This window comes from Emydura macquarii, unplaced genomic scaffold (assembly GCF_026122565.2).
Source record: "Emydura macquarii macquarii isolate MOO-44397 ecotype Brisbane River unplaced genomic scaffold, CSIRO-AGI_Emac_v2 contig_2199, whole genome shotgun sequence".
Taxonomy (NCBI): Eukaryota; Metazoa; Chordata; order Testudines; family Chelidae; genus Emydura; species Emydura macquarii.
The window spans coordinates 2,932,501-2,952,062 of NW_027132336.1; the positions used below are offsets into that span (position 1 = coordinate 2,932,501).

At 36.6% G+C, this 19,562-nt stretch overlaps 1 protein-coding gene across 17 annotated transcripts in view; it reads right to left on the reverse strand.

Annotated features, from left to right (window-relative positions):
• Nucleotides 1-19,562, reverse strand: part of ADD1 (adducin 1) — a 105,106-nt gene that overhangs the window by 34,782 nt on the left and 50,762 nt on the right. For all 17 annotated transcript variants that reach the window (XM_067558911.1, XM_067558905.1, XM_067558910.1 and 14 more), the window contains exons 2-9: nucleotides 16,008-16,220; nucleotides 14,598-14,760; nucleotides 13,130-13,281; nucleotides 6,251-6,331; nucleotides 3,864-4,013; nucleotides 2,316-2,459; nucleotides 2,066-2,164; nucleotides 1,450-1,626 (exon numbers count right to left, since the gene is read on the reverse strand). In XM_067558911.1, coding sequence (XP_067415012.1) covers nucleotides 1,450-1,626; nucleotides 2,066-2,164; nucleotides 2,316-2,459; nucleotides 3,864-4,013; nucleotides 6,251-6,331; nucleotides 13,130-13,281; nucleotides 14,598-14,760; nucleotides 16,008-16,202 — 1,161 coding nt within the window. In that variant the 5' untranslated portion in view covers nucleotides 16,203-16,220. The remainder of the gene's footprint in view (nucleotides 1-1,449; nucleotides 1,627-2,065; nucleotides 2,165-2,315; nucleotides 2,460-3,863; nucleotides 4,014-6,250; nucleotides 6,332-13,129; nucleotides 13,282-14,597; nucleotides 14,761-16,007; nucleotides 16,221-19,562) is intronic.

Sequence of the window (19,562 nt, forward strand, 5' to 3'; positions counted from 1 at the left end):
CCAACTAAATTCAGATATAGGATATTACAAAATTACCCTTTGTATCCTTACAACTTTCTGGTAGATGCCTCAGATAACAGATGAAGTAGTGGACCACACACACCCACACCCACACCAGTATCACATTATAACCAAGGTCTTAAACTCTTTGCATCAGTTAACACATCATACTCAATGTATGGCAACAAAAGATAAGTTGAGAAGCAAGAAGTGTTAGAATGATGCACTATATACTGCACTCTAACCTTAAAAATATTGTCCTGTTTTAATTTTTAATCATAAATTTAATTTTTTTTAAAGGAAATATATAGTTTAACCCAGTTTAATTCTATGTTTTTAACCCTATATACATATATGTATATATTTTTAATTGGCTGAAATGACATTTATTAAGGGCTGCTGCATGGGAGAAAAAAGTTTGGGAACAATCTCTTTCTCCAGGTTGAGGGTTCACTGACTGTAAAGTAAGATAGTGTTGATGGTACCACTCTAACAGCCTCTTGTGGCTAGTAAAAGCATGTCAGTTTTGTAGGAGAAATTAAAGCAGCTCCATACGTAGAGAAGCTCTGGATTTTAAGACATAAATTGGGACACAGACAAAGCACATTTTCATAGTAGTGTAGTGGCTGTACGTAGAAATAGCAATGATTGCACACTCAGTGATTGCTTATATTGAGCTTTGGACATTGGAAATGGTTTTGTTGAGAGAAGGAAACAATTCCAGATACCAGGAATACCCCCATCTTTCTAAAAATATCCTAACTTCAACCTGGTTAAAGATCTAATCTGAATCATAACCTATGTAACAGACAATGTCATTGCTGGGCATGATTGAGAATGATCATGTAGACTTTAACCTATGACCCTCTGACTCTCAGACAAATGCTGTATCAAGAGAGCCATATATAAACCATCATTCTGTGTGAACATCCAAAGACCCCTCCAACAATGAGACATCCTAAGAAGTCCATGTTTACCTTTAGACTCCATTTTTTTGTTAATGGGTAGGGAAGATAGGACTACATGGTGTTATCTGAAGAGGCTGCACCACAACCACAACCAACAAAAGGAATCAGTCTATGTTACAAGAAGTGCAGAACCTAGTGAGTATGAACATTAAGGTCTCATCCAAAGCCCACTGAGATCAATGAAAGTCTTTCCACTGAATCATGTGGTAACTGACTACTCTTTTTACACAGAAGCTTTAAATACTCCAATTAAAGATTAAAAAAATGAAGTAATTTACATGGTTCTTTTTTCACATTATAGACTGGACACTAACCTAAGAAAAATACAGTATTTTGAAATCTTGAGAATCAAATCTGTCAGCAAATATAAAAAGTAAAACAAGACAAAAAATCTGAAATATCTTAGTTTTTTATAACAACTTAGAAACAATTTTGCATTCATCATGTAAAAACTCAGCTATAACAATGCTGTTTGATTTACCAGATTATCAAGCATTCGCATAAGGGCTTCAAACTCTTGTTCTCCAATCTGCCATTTTGGATGGGATACAGTACCCTCAGCTGCTGGAGACTCAGGAGAACGAGATTTGGCTTTGTATTTTCCAGGGTCTAACAGCAGTAAGTTGTCAGGCCCACCTGCACTGGCCAGGGTACGTACCTTAAAAATAATTAAACCACACTTTAGGTTTTTTTAAACAAATACTGGATAGTTATAGAAACAATAGAAGAACTCTCTCCTATTTTGCAAATTCTAATCTTATATTTTAAAAATAAATATATTATAACAACCTTGTAATAATGAAAGTGCTTTAAGCAACATGAAAATTTACATGTTTCAACACTTTTGCTTTAATGAAAAGTAGACCTGGTAATTTGGGAGAGATTTATGTAAGATCAGTAGTTCTAGTTTGCTAGTTGAACACAGTTGCTAAACTATGAAGTAGCAACTACACTAATAATGAAATAAATCCAGGAATCTTTATTTTGTTAGTTTACATTGAAATTGCCACTTCTTAATCATTCAACTATCCATCTGTTTGGCAATTATAAATCATGTTCTTATAGATAGCAGATTTATTATGTATTAAGATTCTTACTTGAATCTCACAGGCAACTACTAGATTATGAATATAGTAGAAAGCCTCTTCAATGGTCTCTCCAACTGATACCAAGCCATGGTTTCTGAGAATAAGAACCTAGAAGAAATGGACACGGCAAAGAATATGAGCTGCTATAAGAAACCTACCCGGCAAGAACTAACAAACATCTCTCTTCTCCTTTTCATTTCCAATTAAAAAAATAATCACTATTTTCTTTCAACATCAACCTGTGTATGGAGTAACTGACCTTGCTTTTAGGTCCCAAATTTTTCTGAATTAACACTTTTTCTTCATCGTCCACCAGAATACCATGGTAGTCATGATAGGCCACTTCTCCAAGAGAAAGTGCTTCTGGTGAAATTGGCAAGAGACCACTTTTCATGGCAGAAACCTGAGAAACATTAGAACAGTAGATTTTGAGAGAGAAATAAATGAAAACAAGTTAATGGTGGACATTGTATACATTAATGTATGTCGTATAGGGTGAAATTTCATCATTAATATTTAAATACAACTGCAACACTTAAAAGCAGGAGAACCGAAGACTGGTCAGAAGACAAGACTGAAATATGAAAAGACTTAGAAAAATCAGCCTCTTTTACTTAATTCATACTTTTTATATGAATATTTTAACACACAAGATTATACGTGACAAGCTTTGCTGCAGGTTATTACACAAAACCATAGTTAAAAATAACAGCCATTGTAAAAGCTTACAATCATCAAAATATGATCTAAAATCAGGAACTTATTCAATTTTGTCTTATCTACTTTAAAATAATTTTATTGCTGTTCTGAATCCATTTAATAAGAAAAATATCAAAACAAGAACAGCAATAAAGCAATTTCCTGGATATTTGAAAGAAACTCAGTCACCAGGCTGGCTCCTGAAAAAGCTTCTATGAGGTGGATTTGATAATGGTTTGTAACTAATTGTTCTTGGAGATGGATAAAAATAGGGATCTACAAATCAATATGAGCATTTACAAAGCCCACGGTTTGAGACCAACACTGCTACCTGTGCTGCAAAACAGCTACAGATGCGCTACCAGAACGAAATGTAGAGAGTGTACAGCAAGTACTCCACTACACAGCACGAGTATGCAGAAAATATTGCCAAGTGTACCTTACCGAGCCACTGGTGCACACTTTAAGCTTGTTATGACCCACTGACTGAAAGGGTTCTCTTATATGGTCAAAACCAAACTAATCTGAAATTTGCCATTTGTCTGTGATCCCCAAAATTTTTATGCTGCACCTACCCTTGCTCCTCTCTGCCCCCATGCCCCCAGCTGGGCTGGGAGTGGGGCCACTGTTGGGGCTGGAGCTGCGGCTTAGGCTGAGGGCCGGGAGCCAGGGACCGCAGCCGGGTGCGGGACCAGGTGCGGAGCTGTGGGAGAGGGGCTGGGTGGTGATCCCTCCCTGTCCCCTGTGGGGACTGGCCTGGCCCAGCCACTCAACCCTGAATGTTCCTCCATGCCCCCCTAGGAGGGTGCACCCCCCCCAGTTTGGGACTCTGGTCTAGCGTTACGTCTAAATGTCAATCCAAGATTTCATATTAATAAACAACATTAGCACAGATATTGTCAGTTTCTACAGTAGGGTCAATTCTGCAAGCAAGCACTCACAAGGTAGGCATTCTCACATAAATAGGCCCATTAACTATTTGACTTCAAATGGGACTCCTCACTAGAATATAGGCTCAAGGGGATCAAGCCCTTAAACTACAAAGTAAACACATTACTTGGGATCAGCTACACTTCTCTTAAGATCTACAGTAAGAGGAACTGCTTACCGCTGCCCCAGCTGGTGTATGAATATGGACAATGCATTTAATATCAGGTCGAGCTGCATAAATTGCAGAATGCAATGTAAAACCAGCTTGATTCACTCCCAGGTTAGTGCATCCACGATCAACTATATCTCCTTGAATATTGATTTTAACCTGACAGTATAAGAAAATATTGTAATAAAAAGTTTTATAAGTTATTGTCAACCAAACATATTTAATTCAGCATCTTCCTATAGCAGTTTTTAAAACTATATTATTGTATTTTAACATCATGCTACATAATATGTTATATAGAAACGCATATAAACCAATGTCATTAACAGCAACATTAAGCTTGAAGATCAATATATTTTAAGCAGCTGTAGAATTGGTCTATGGTAACACAAAATGAGCCTTCATCATTGCTTTTTTGTAAGAAATCAAATCCATCAACAAGCAATTGTACAAATATAAATTATCTGCCCCTCTACATGATTCAGCTTTCACTCCCTTGATTCTTGTGAGGACATTTTCACTAGTTCTTCACTAATCTTAAGAGTCTTCCAGCCTAGATAATAGCTTGAATTACTAATGTAAAACATGAGCAGAGAGAAAAAGCCTTTTAGAAAGCTAACACAAAACCTTTCAGTCCTCCTTTATACATCATAATGCAGCAAGAAAGGGCACAAGATCATTTCTTCCCCTACTTCTTTGCAGGTCACCTTTTATTTAGCTGCTTATAATAAGGCTCCCTTAATATTCAGCTTCTGGGATGTTATTCAGGCCCCCCTTTTCCTCATTGATTAATCCAAATCTAGAAAGAAAAATCTCCTTTTTATACTTCATTTCTTTTTCCTTACTGATTGCAGGCAAGGATCTACAGGATGTCAAATTCTGAGACTGTGAATAGAATACTTTGATTGGCAATTAAAGCTGTCTTTGAAAGCCTGTAGGCTCTTTATATGTAAATTGGACTATCAGTTTTTAATTTTGAGAACCTCAGATACTAGTTGATTACGAAATGCAATTGAATTCTCACCTCTAAGCTTACTGGGATACCCCGTAGCCACATATTTTTTACTGAATGCTTGGTTTTCCAGCAGTTCAGTCTTATAGCTAAGGTCTTGATTTTCTTTAATTGTTGCAGACAATAATATACAAAATTCAATTATTTTCCCCTCTTTTCTCCTCTATCCTGTTCTCACCCATACTAACACCAGTTTAGACAGAGCTATGTAGTTTTCTGACAATGAGAATTAAGACATCCAGTTTGGGGATTTTAATCTTAGTACTAAATTCTTCCAGCATTGTCATGGATGGTAACATGGCATTATGTCCATTTGCAGGTGCTGCAGTATGCAAGGCTCTGAGTAACTGATGGATCTTCCTCGAGCTTAGTGAGAAGTAAAGCAGTTCTACATCACTGGGCTTTATTTTATTTTTTTAAAGAATTTTTAGTTTCAGTGCAGGCTTCACAATACATTTTGTTTATAATACAAGGAAGATGGTAGTGTCTTAGACTGTGGTGACAGAGACAGCAAGAGCTTCTCACTTACACATCCTCCTGATGGCTGGCTAGATCTGTACACTACCCTCCCAAAAGTAATATTTGAAAGTCACATTTGACAAAAACAAATTATAACCTTTGGCTCAACTGACTTGATTTTTTGGGTTATCTATGAACACAGTCCCATTGTTCTAGGTCTAGACCTGTTATGTGCTATTATTTACTATTAACAAGATCTGGAAAAGAGAATATATTTGGTTAATCCAAATCTCTGTAATCCAGGAGTGACTGAAGGCAGTAAAGGAAATACTTAACACTTCATGTCTTGAAATCACTGCAAAATCATTAAACTATACATATATAAATCTACAAAACCTGTACTGTAATTACATGAGGAAATTGAGGAAGAGAGATTATAGGATTTGCCCAAGGTCACAGACTGAATTAGTGCTTGAGAAAGGACTAGAACTCAGGAATTCCCCATTCTCAGTCCTGTGCTGTCTTTATTTAATTCATACTTCAAATTAAAATTTAGGATAATATATTTAGGATTTATTTTAGTATATGAAAAAAAACAAAGGATCAAGAGTTTAAATTCAAATTACAATCTGAAATTTTATGTTCATTAAAAGAGAAGAATTCTACTTCTAGCATGAAACGCACTAAAATCAGCCAGAGCCTTAAAAAAGAGCGCACACACACACACACACACACACACACACACACACACACACACACACACACACACACACAACAAAACTGTTCTGGCCATGTGAATGCAGCCAAAAATAACTTGTAGTATTTTTTGTAACATGCTTATCTATGTTGAACATATATATACTAGACAGAATTTAGATGTTTGTATTTTTATTCTATTGGTATAGTAATAGAAATTAGCACTTACCAGACTGGATGCAGTAACCTCACTATAAAGAAGTCCAAAAGGTACAATGAGGAAATGTTCCTGCTCAGAACTTACTCTGGCCTAAGAATACAACAAGAGTGAAAGCTGAATATTTACAATAAAATTTTTTAATATTTTAAATTAAAGTTGTTGTATAAACACTAGAAAGTACACCACACAATGAAATTACAAGTGTTAGTGCTGTTGAACATGGGAGCCAGAAGCATAAACTAACAATCATGCCATATCCACTATAATTGGCATAATATATTAAACTACAGTACACTTGCTAATAGTCAGGACGTGTTTAATAGGGCCACAGGGAGGCCCAGGTTACAGTCCCTCAAGATGGTTGAAGATCAAAGTTAAGTAAGTTGCCAAGAGGGTGCTCAGACTTTCAGTAATAAGGGCCAGATAGCCACCTTGATAGAGTGGTTCCCCAACGCCCTATGGGAAGCACAGTTTTGGAGAAGCAGTATTGTTATTTATAATGCTAGTCCTAGTAAACCCTCTGTTTGCACAGGAAGTGAGGGATTATAAAGTAGAAGACTTGTGAAAATGTAAGCAGCCCAACTAAAGGGTTTAAACATCTTGACACTATATGGGATGAACACTTTAAGTAAACACCTTTTGATGGTGGTGGGGAGGATGGCATGCCTAGGGGCTCTCCACCAACTATCCTGCGCTTTACATAGGAATGTTTGCTTCAAGGTTTAACACACAGATGAGGGAGTTCATAACTCAAAAGTAATTTGTAGTTTGTAAACTGTTTAGGACAGGAACTATATCTTCTTTTGGGGTTTTTTTTTTTTGTTTTTGTTTTTTTAACAGTGCCATGCACAAAGGCCTCTAAATGCTATTGCAGTATAAATAGTAACTATAACTTATTCCACTCTGTAAAATCAGTCACCAAAGGATGCTAAAATGTGCTACTAGCATAACTGCACACATCAGTAAAAGCAATAGACTGTTTATGCACTTCTTTGTAACAGAGATCAAAACAAGACTGTTTTCCATAGTCATATAGACAACCTCAAACCTCCATCACGAAGAGTTTTATGAAACTAAATGGATGATACTTTCCCTACCTCCTCTTCTATCATTATCCCACATTCCTTTTTTAATTTCTGAATTTGATTAGGATCTAACTATCTGATACTTTCTCAAGTATTTACTATGTGTAACATTCAATGGAATGTTTTTTTATGTAGCTCAAAGTCAGGAAACAATATTTCCAGAGATTAGTAGTCTATAAGTGCTAGTATAAAATCCAACGCAGCCAACAATTCAGTTCTTAGATTCCTAACATGTATTCCTTTCTGGCTGGGCTTTAAACAATATATCATTCCTGCTAGTCATCTTAGTTCTCAGCTGGAAATATATAATTTATTTAGAATGTCTGCTCAGTGGGCAAGTCCTCTCTCTTTTAGAAGGTACTCAGGGTGGGAACAGCGGTCACAATCTTATATCAGTACAGTTGAGAATAAGGCAAACTGTATAATGCAGGACACTCAATCTGAAGTTACAGACAATATTGAGCAGTCACAATTCCAATTTTTTTTTTTACACGAACAGGTCTTCCTAGGAAAAGGGATCAAAGGTTTACTAAAACTAGACAATGTTGTTGTCTGCTTCTAGGAACAAGTAGCTCATAGTCCAGTTGTTTGAAGGCTGATGCTTGAGAAGACATTCTCTCTCAGTTCTGGTTTTAGACATTTCAAAACTAATACATTGTCCTTTGTTTGAAACATATTTTCTATCTGCAATGAATAAAACATAAAATAAATAAGATGGTGCCAAGCAATGAACATATCTACATATCATAGCACAAGAGAAATAAAATAGTAAAAGAAAAAAAAGTCCTTATCTGATTATTTTGTTTTAATCATTTAGTTCCCCATCACCCGCAAGTGGTATTTCTCCATTAATGAACCATGTGTCTGCATAAAGTTGACTAATTTTCTATACTCCGAAATGGGTTCTAGATTTTAAACTAGTAAATAAATTTATCAATGAATTGTTACATTACATAAGGGATTTTCTGGGGAGAAGGGGTATTTGGATGGCTAGAAGATTTTATACTACTTTTAGCCTTGAAAAAAAGAAAAGAAAAAAAAACTGATCCAAAGCCCATTTACTTCAATGTAGACTGAATCTGGTCCCAAAAGCACCACCTGTTACACATTACCACTCTCAGCCTCCTCCCACAAAAGTACAAAAGAATCCAGAAAGCACTCTTTTCTTTTTTCTAATCCCAATGGTCCAAGACTGATGGAGAGCTCCCCGTATTTTAGGTTATAATGTTTGCCTCACTGCCATCTTCTCTAATTTAAAGTCTCCACAGATGCCATTGCTCAAGTAGAGCCTTTAAAGCAGACACTTAAACCACTCTGTAAATCGGTCACCATAGGGTGATTTAAGAGTTGCTACTAGCTTAACCTCTACTGACCCAGATATACAGAGGAGAGCTACAGTCTTTTCAAAACTCAAGCAACCCCACTTGATTTATACCATGTTATCTCGTTAATTTAATTGACAAAGTCAAATGATTGGGATGTTTGCTCGGTCCAGGGATTCCAAATCAATGGGGACCTGATCATGTAAACATTGTCCAGCAAGACCATCTGTTAAATTTAATGCAAGTACAATATAACGTCTTCAATTTATGTGTAAATGTGTAAAGAAGTGTAAAGAAGAAAAATCTTTATAATTCTAAAAGCAAACCTGCAAAGCAACTATATCCGATAACACATAAAGATGCACAAAGCTAATGAGACACTTTATAAAAAAGGCAGGTAAGAAACAAAGGCTCACAACGCCAATCACTGTGTGTCTGTTTGCACAATAGCTCTAATAATTTTTTATGATCATTGTTTAAAAATGATGACACTTCCTCCAGTGGATAATGAGTAAAGGGTGAACCATATTATGCGGTTACACAACAAACCAATAGAGGAAAGAGTCCTTTACGTGGCACCATTTAGGTTCTGCTGCTAAGCCAAGTTTTTAAGGTAATCTACAGATCAGTATTTATGATGCTCTATTTTGTATGAGTAGTACAAATATTTGCCTATATGTTATCGCCATTTAAGTTTGCCTTCTCCCTCTACTATTAGCCTTAAATAATGTACTTATACAGAATTTTGCAATCCAGGAAAAGAAATGAAGGTATTGAAAAAAATGGAATTTTAGGAAAAGTTCCTGAATGGCAAGACGAAGAATGTCACAGAAATGTGAAAGCTATTCTGAGAACAAGATTCATTCATCCCTCCCTATCTTAGCTACGTCACTTGGATAAAATGAACAGTTTTCAGAAGTATAATATGAAAGAGTGGAACAGAAACTGCTCTCCCATATAAAGCAAAATACCCATGAAAATAATTAAACTTTTTGGAGATGTGATAAATTAGTTTGAAGCAACTTAAGGGGAATGGCTCCAGATTTGGGCAAAAAGGGTGAGTCTGGTTTAAGTAGAAACGTAAGGAGAAAACTGAACTCCAAACACTAATCTTTGACACTGCGGGGAAATCTTTCTTTGCCACCTTTTATGGTTCAAACTGATAGGTTTGTTATGTATATTGATAGCATTTCAACATTTATAACCAAACTATTTAGATACATAGTGCTTTTTTTCTTCTCAAGCTAGTTACGGATTGTTATCAGGAAAGAAATAATGCCTTTACTTTCCATTACAGTGATTCCATTTTTAGAAAATCAAATAATATTCTAAAGATTTCATAAGGGATATATTCAACACTTCTGGACAGTTCTTGCTTTGTAAATATTTTATTGCCATATTTATAACTACCCCATGATGCTTTTGTAACAGGGGGCTTGATTCTCCAACTAACTCTGTAGAGGGGGGCTGCAAAGATTGATTGCAACTCCCTGATTCACAACTGCCAAGCCCTAGTTTATGTTAGTGGAGGAATGGGTGTAATAAAGCTCCACTCTGCCACTCTTCCTTCTCCAACCTACACCCTGTCCTTGGAATGCCCCCCAATATGGTCCTTCCTCCCCTTTATACCAGGGAATTTGTGGGTGGATGGCTGACACAAGACGTGGTGGAAAGGCGTTTGCCAGATCTTTGCTAGTGGAGAGTTCCCTGACATAGTAAGTTGCTTGCTACAGAAACAGAATAAGAGTAGTGAGTGAGGCTATTTGGCCCTGCCCATTTCAGATTGTTAAGAGAATTTTTATTTTTTTAAGAGTTCAGAGCTATATGAATGCCAATTTAAAATATTACCAGATTTATATTCATAATTGTCCATATTAACTGGCTGTCACAGATACATCAGATATAGTGTCCATATTAGAGGGGCACATTGGTGTACCCCCTCTAATATGGTTCTCTTGAATTTTCTTTGTTTCCAGTAAGTAAGGGAAATAACTTCTATAATGTCCATTATTTTCAGAAAGATAAACACTTGCATGCTGGTACTGTACACCTACTACTACAAAAACGTAACATTCTTCACACATTATCACGATATTCCTCTACTAAATTAATGCCAGGCCTAACCTGTTGAAGACATTTTTTAAAAGGGAGAATGGCCTGCAGAAATATCTTTTTAAACAATCTTTTTTTTTTTTTTTAAATCAGCTTACTAACAGGCAGCCTGATTATTTTTCCTTCCTAACGTTTGCTTTTAATTTAAGGCTCAGTGAAAACAGGCTCCTCTTTTGCTAATTCAGAAGTCAAAAAGCAATTAAGGGGAAGAAAAAAGGCTTGTTTGGTTTCTCCCTTCGAAAAGGTGGACGATAATTCTGGGAGATGAGCCTCATAGCTTGAGAAATGATGCCACAAAGAACACATAGTTAAGAGGTCAGCTGACTATTTAAACTCACACCTCACACACATTGTCTGTACATCCCATCTGAAATGTAGTTAATGACTGCAATAAAGTACCGATTTTGCAATTTTACATTGGCATTATTTCCCTTATACTCTTGCCAATTTTGCCTTAGATAGTGTTACTGTAGTTTTATCATCATTCGTTATACTGAGGGTATGTCTACTGTTGCCGCCGTCAGATTGACCTTTCTGGATAGATTGAGTGGTCAGTGAAGACCCACTAAATCGATCCAGAAGTCGACGCTGTAAAACTACTCCCTCAAGTGGTGCAGTGCAGTGAAGACGCCACAGAGAAGGGAAGCACAACAGTCGCCGAATTGCCAGGTAAATGTCGACCAGGGCTGAGACACATCAGCTTGGATGGCTCACTGTCACCTCAAGCTTGACACGGCCACAACCAAGAAGCTTCTCACTTAAATCCAGTCTGCTACCCTCATTCTTCATAATGGCTGATAACACTACCATCCTGCCCATAACTTGGGGGAAGAGGAGGAGAGGAAGTGGTTGTGATCTGACCCCTCTCTCCCCTTTTCACCTTCCATCTAGGCATTAGACATGCACTGTTGCCTTTTAATCACATTTCTAAAAATTTGCCCCTTTCTTTCTATACTGATTGCCAAATCATTCTTCCATGTCAAAATCAACTCTTGTCTTGAGTACAGCAATCTTTCTCAGGACCTTTTGATGCTAATCTAGTCCTGTACAGTTCATCCAAAATGCTGCTGTGTAAGTCATCTTTCATACTAATCACTCTGACCATGTCACCAACCCCATCGGCTCCCCACTGTACTATGCATCAACTTCAAACTTCTTATATCCTTTTTTCAGAGACCCTACATCTCTGCCAGGGACTCCTTTCATGTGCCGCTGTCCTCACTACTCCACCAGTGCTGCTAGTCTTCATATACTTACCTTTATATCTACTCTGAGCCATGGAAGGAGGTCTGGTTATATTTATAAACCTAATGCTTAGAAAGTCACCCCTTTACTTCATTCAAGTCTCTCTTACAGAATCAATTTGGTCATCTCACCTATGCAATGTGATGGAATGGTACAAGAAAATTGTTAACAGAACCATTAAGATGTTTATATTCTTTAACAAGAAATTCCATGAGCTTGTTAGTATCACTGTTGCCTTTCAACTAATCTTTTCCCTTATTTATGACCCTCACTGGTTGTGTCATGGCTGGGCAAGAGCTATTTATTTTTGCAAAGTGTGCACCACAGATTTTAGATGCTCATGAAAATACTGATCAGTAATAATAAACGTGATTATTAAATACTAACAATCTCCTAAAGCAACTGAAAAACATTTAAAGATAGTCACTAATATGCAAGAACAACAACTTCACATTTGGAATAGCCTTACACAATTCAGCTCTGTTATGAAGACAATAGACTGGGTTTCCTACTACAGCTGTGACTTTAATCATGACACCCATTTTGGCCCCTCATCTGGCTCAAGAAACCTCTCTGCACTGCCAGTCATTCTGTTAAGTATTATTATTATTATGAGTGCCAATAATGACTCACTCAGTCACAATGAAGATAGCTGGCACAGAGTGTTAAGCTAAGTGTTCTAAGATCAAAGGTATCAGGGGGTTTCTGATTCTCAGAAAGGGTTATTATTGTTCTATAGATATTTTCATAATTTTCAATAATATTTAATTAAATGAATAATAAAAACAGACTTATTTTAAAAAGAGAACCCCAAGAAGTTGCCTACTGAATGGTAAATAAAAATTATGAATTTCACTTAAGACATTAAATGCTTGAGCCTTTGGAAAAAAGCTTGTTTCATCGTAAGGACTTGTGTACAGTCTCTTAAGACTCTATTCAAACTAAACTGGCTGGCATCCAAGATGTTCTATTCTTAATTCATGACCTACTGTGATGAATCCCTTCACTATTATACTGTTTTCAATACCACTTCATTCCTGTCCCAATCAATAAGAGACTGGGAAAGAGGAGGAAGTATCTATCTATAGAACAATTGTTTAGCTATCTGTTGATCCAATACTCACTGTTATATGATTGTAAATAAGCTGAGACCACCCAAAGAGATCCGCTAGTCTGTAGAAAGCTGCCAATTTACATCGCAGTAACTTCTCCCCTTTCTCATAAGCAATAGAATCTGATCCTCTAAGGTCATTCACTGGTGTCACCATGCCAAGACCTGAAAAGGAGGAAGAAAAAGCATATGTAGATCATATGCTCAATATCTCAGTTAATGTCTAACATTCTACCACAACTATTGCAGCTATTCCTATAATGCTATTGACAGTTGATTGAACAACCAAAGAAGTTGATGGTAAACTTTGGTTGCCTTAAAGAGAGAGTGTCATAACCCCTTTATTTGTATATCCTGAAAACATAGTGATTACATGATTTCAACAACTGACTCATTTCTGGTAGAATTAGACTAGCACTAAATTACTCCAGTAAGATTCACCAAAATGATGATAGCAAAACTATTGACACTGTATCTTGTCTGCATCTCAAATTAAAACCAAAGCCCTTAGAAATATGACAATTTAATTTAAAATCAAAATCTAGGTTGATTTTGAAAACAACACCAAATATTTAATTTTAATCAAACAGATGCAATTTTGTTGCATGCCTGAAAACTAGCAACTGCTGATCTAACTGCAGATCTAATTTGGTACAAAATCACACTTATTTGCATTTTATTAGAAATAAGCTGGTAAAGGGGGAGGAGGAAGTGTTAGGGCTAAGAAGTAAAAATTATTATAGATCTGACTAGACTTCAAGTAGAACCGTATCAAGGAACTCGAGTACAACAAAATTGTTCCATCACACAATTAAAGTACAGTTCCATTTTATAGAGCAGACAGGACCTTAAATGTGTCTCTGAACCATGCCAAAACCTTGGCTTCAGCAGCTTAGTCAAGTATTTCTCAAATAAATTCATACTTTAAAAATATTCACGAAAGTATAATAAAAATGTTTTAAATATAAACAGAAAATGCTGTTGGTTGCAGATGGTATAAAGCCTTTCCTTTCTCCAGGCCTGCCTCAAGGAAGAAAACCAGAGACTTTCTGCAAAAGTTATTCATTTCAAAAGGGATATACATTCTAGCCTCCACCAGCTGGACCTCTGATAATGAGTATTTCATTTTTCCATGGATGGCTCATTTGGTAAATATTTGTTAAATATTGATAACGTTATTCAGCTGTATTGCATATTTATTAGTGATAGCATACTTTTCAATTAACATGTCTAACTTAAAAGGGCTTTAATATGAACAATACACAGAAATCATTATACTTTATATCACTCCAGTGTTTACAAGTTATTTTAACTGATTTGTTTTTTCTTTATTTTTACAGCATTCCTGTGAGCAAAACGGCTGGTATTTCAGCTTGTTCACAACACTGTGCCTCCGTTTCAAAACCTGCTTAAAAGATAATTCAAGTACACATTACAAATTGTGGCACATCTTTACCACAAATGGATCCCTGTGCACTCACTCATGTTTAACGCAGCCATTCCACCTTGTGGTGCCGCTGGATAGACATTTGGTATATTTGTTGTCATGAAATCTGCAATCTGTTGTAAAGCCAACAAGCCTGTCGGGTTCTTTCCTTTCTTAAACTGTTCCTGGATCATGGATTCCAATTCTTCACAAAAGGCCTAGCAACAAAATATTGCATATATTGTTAAACATCACAAAATTGCAGAACCCTAAATCAACTAGATTGCTAACCTCACACACTCCTTCCCCAGCGTCTTCACAACACTCTTCACAGGGAAACTCTGCACATCCTCCCCTCCTCCTCATAGTCAGCTGGTGGCAGACTTACTGGGCTTGTTGCTGTCACTTCAAAATTTTGCTTTCTGAAGTTCCAGGTGACATGAGTTTTATCAGCCTTAGCAACCTAACAACTCACCCCTGCTCATGAAGATGGATAATCCAACATGTAACACTATTAGACATGAAATAGACAGAGAAAGCTTGCAGGAAGGGGGCATGAACTAAAATAGGGGTATTAGCTGGAGGAATCATACAACTGTATTGTTGCCCACATGGAAGATGACAACCCTAATTATGATATCACAAAACATGCATACCAATTCTCAGAAAAGACATTTCACAAAAAGTGAATCTAATAACACACTCGTCAGCTATGCAGTGACTAAACTTCAGAAGGAAGAGAAAGCCATCTAAGCAAAGAGCAGACATTTAGTCAAGGACTCATTTTTAAATACCATAATAAATTTAAACTAATCATTATATCCTATGGCTATCCTTCAGGAAGCTAAGTGTATTAAAAATATATTGCATATTTCACAAAGTAATGACATGAGGAAACGTTACAAGAGCAAAATATATATAACTTGACTAAACAACAATTTAGAATTGAAGTAATTACAAGTATTTGAGTTTAAACATTAAAAAGCAAGATGGTATTTAAAGTGAAAAAAGGAAATTCAATTAGTAGTAAAGGAATTTAATTAAAAAAGGAGAAATTTGAGCTGAATACCAGAATAGCGTCTTCATGAAGAGTGTGGAACTGTCTTCCAAATAAAAATGATGAAACTCCATCATTTGGGACAATAAAACTAGACTGGACATGACACTAGAAAATTATGCTCCAAGAAACGCACTTGTATAGGCATGGAGAACTAAGCTATGTCTACACTACAAGCTAGGGGTGTGATTCCTCTGCTCACATACACATACTCACGCTAACTCTCATTGAGTTAGTATGAGTATAAACAGCAGTGTAGCCGCTGTAGCATGCATAGCGGGAGTGGGGGCATGACTGCAGCCTTAGACGTCTCCAGCTTCTGCAATTCTGTTGAACATCCTGTGTCACAGTGCAAAGTAACCAAAACCAGAGTACATAACATTGAGGAAAAGTATGGTATTTTCTTACTGGGCTTTGCAGAATCATGGAGACTCTCTTCTTCTGTTCCATCATATTGAAATCTTGGCGAAGGTCAGGAGCCATATTCCTCTCTCGCAAGTACTCTGGGTTATTTTCATCAACTCGATCAAAATATCTTTCTTTGTGAGGAACTGTTGTTGGGGGTGGTGACGTCACCACTGTTGCACTGGAATCACCATTCATAGCAGAATTTTAAGCGTCCTATGGAAAATCAAATAAGGAAAGAAGTTATAAATACTTACGTATTATCAGTCTAAGTTCGAAGACAGCAACACAGATCTGTATTCAAACATGCTCTTAGTTTCAACACATCACAAAATCAAGAACAAAATTAGTTTGGCTTCCACACTGCACAAGTCACAGCTGTAATAGTTTGTGTGGAGGAAGCCAGGTATATTTTGTTCAATTATAAAGCACATAAAGAAGGTGGAAAGTCAACAAGACAGCTACTCAAATATTCTCCACTACAACAGGCTCTCTATGCAATAACATGTGTTTAGTTATCCCTTCAGTTTTCACATCTCTTAGAGACAATATTAGAAGAGTGGAGTTCAGAACACTTGAAGTTTTCTCATGCACAAAAATGATACATGTATACAGTGGTACAAATACATGTATATAGTGGTACAAAATGACATGTAAGATTCAATATTCCCAACATCAACAATGAAATGGAATCACCAGATTTTACTGACTACTGCAGTTCAAAATTTGGTGAATTGCACAGTTAGATAATATTTGGGAAGCAACTTTTAAAAAACATTTGAAGAATATAATAGCTTATATTTAACATTTTAAATGCAAAGAAATTCTCCTACACAATTGTCCCTCCAGTGTGTCCAGATATTGTTAAAATTTAACTTATTTATAAGGACTTCTTTTAGCAGTATATGCTCTCACATTCTTATTCACATAACACCAGAGTTGTCACATATTAAAATACCAGATTTTAAAAGCTAAAAAAACCCAACAACATTATTTTACCATATGGAAAAAGCAAGCAGCAAAATAAAATAAAGGACAGATTAAATAGCCCACAAGCAAGCTTTGTTTTTAATTATTTCTCATTTTTTAAGCTGTATTCCTATCAGAGTATATTGCAAAGCTCTGCTTCTAGCTGTTTTATAGCAGCTGATCTCTCACATAATGACAGGCTTTTTATACCAAAAGTTATCGTCGCAATAACATGAACTGATTTTCAGTAGTACAGAGTTTCCACAAATCCCATTGAAGTCAATGGGAATAAAGAGCTCAGCACCTTTGATGTTTCCAAAACGAACTGCCCTGATTTATTCCAAACACTATAGATAAGGTGAATATTATGTATAGGTTGTGTCTATAAAAATATAAATAAGTGTTTCATACTTTTGGTACTCAAAACAGTAAAAAATATCTGATGTTTGTTAATACTGCAGAATTAACTGTGTTTTTATCTTGTGATTTACAATTCTGAAATGGATTTAAACAGAGAAACCATACCAAAAGACATTCATGTGAAAACAAAGTTCTCGTGAAAAGCAAATGCTATATTTATTCTAAATATGTTTTGATTAGATTCCATCACTGCAGTCACAGTGTCCTTTTTTGGGAATTTGATACCAAAGAGAAAACATTGAGACTTATTCTAATACTGTATATCATATTTGTCATGAATGGTGTTAAACAGGGCTGTGTGCTTGCACCTATGCTATTTATCATTTTGTTTGGTGCCATGCTGCTAGATTCTTTCAAAAAGACTGTGACCCTACTATTTACATGCAACTCCACACAGATAGCAGCAACTTCAATCTCCAGTGTCTACATGCTTGCATTAAAGTGATCGACTTGCTCATTAGGGAATTCCTCTTCGCTGATGACTATGCACTCATATCACACATATTGTCGAAGACATGCAACATCTAACTGACTGCTTCTCTAGTTTGGCAAAGCGATTTGGATTCTTTATCAGCCTCAAGAAAACCAAAGTACTTTACCAGCCTGCTCCAGGAAAAATGTATTCCACCCCTGAAATCGCAATTGACGACACATTGCTTAATGTGGTAAAAAATTTTGCTATCTTGGCATAATTTTATCTAATAATGCCATGATCAATGATGAAATCATTCTACGCATTTCTAAAGCCAGTTCTGCCTATGGTTGACTTTGTTGCCACCTGTGGAATGGCATTCAACTTCACCCCAAGATTAGTTTCTAGCATGCAATCATGTTAAATACTCTTCTCTGACTGTGAAACATGGGCACACTATAGCAGGCTCTTGAAACAACTAGAGTGTTTTCACATGCTCTGTTTGCCTCTCAGCTGTAAAACCAAGTGGTCAGACAGGATAGCAAACATCGAAGTCCTGAACCTGTGCATTATAACTAGCTTTGAACGCCTAATCATACAGGTGCAACTTTACTGGGCTGGTCACCTTGTATGTATAGATGATATATGACTCCCCAAAGCCATGTTTTATGGACAGTTGAAAATGGGAGCAAATATGCTGAGAGGCCAACAAAAACGATATAAAGAACACTCTCAAAGCTCACCTAAAGTTGGGCAAGTTGATCTGAACACATGGGAAGCTGCTGCTGCCATCAGCAAAAGCAGATCAGAAAAAGCCAAAGAGAAGCATGAGTGAAGGAAGCAGTCTGTGATAAAAACATGCAGCCATGTCTATTTGACATGTGGATACATCTGCGGATCCATCAATGGTTTACATTTGCACAAGACAATGCACTAAAACAAAATGATGCTTGTAAGTCAGCTACGACGGAAGACAACATTGTATATTGTAATACAACACTTCAGCTATCTTCTACAAAACATGAAAATTTAGCTGGTACTGCTTAACTCCCTTCTGAAACCCTCTGACCCTAGCATTATCTTGATCACCATGTATAACATTAGAACTTTCATTCAGATCCCTCCTGAAAACATGTTTCTTCCTGGCAGTCATTCACTGATACGCAACCAGCTAAATAAGACCAACTCCATATCACTTTTGAGACTGTGCCTTCTAATCCCCAAACATCCAGCCTATTTGTCTGCATTGTGTTGTCCCATCAAATTTAGACTAAGCTTTCTTGGAGCAGACACAAGGTTTTCCTTCACTTACCATACAGGACTGAGCAAATAGACATAATTCAATACACCAATAGTTTACTCATAGTTGTAAAGTAACTTTTTGCTGAACAATAGGTTAGTATAATATGATCATGTATTACAAATACATACAAGTGTATGCAAGGTTTGAAGACTCTTGCCCCTCAGAGTAGGTAGAAATTTTGCCCAAACAAATAGAGCCAGAGAGCAATCTGTGCTTTCCCTAGTGGGAGTAAAAGAGAAAAGAAACTAAATAGCCAGAGAATTGCTGCTCCATTAGTAGGAAGAGACAGCGGAATGAGGGAGCAGGACAGCCCAGACATTACTAGTTTTTCGAGAGGGGATACATGATGCAGAGAGGCTGGTCCGGCACATGGCACGCATGCACATCCATATCTGGAATCCACATAGGGACCAGCACTTGAAGAACACAGCATCTCCCTTATGAAGACAGCAAG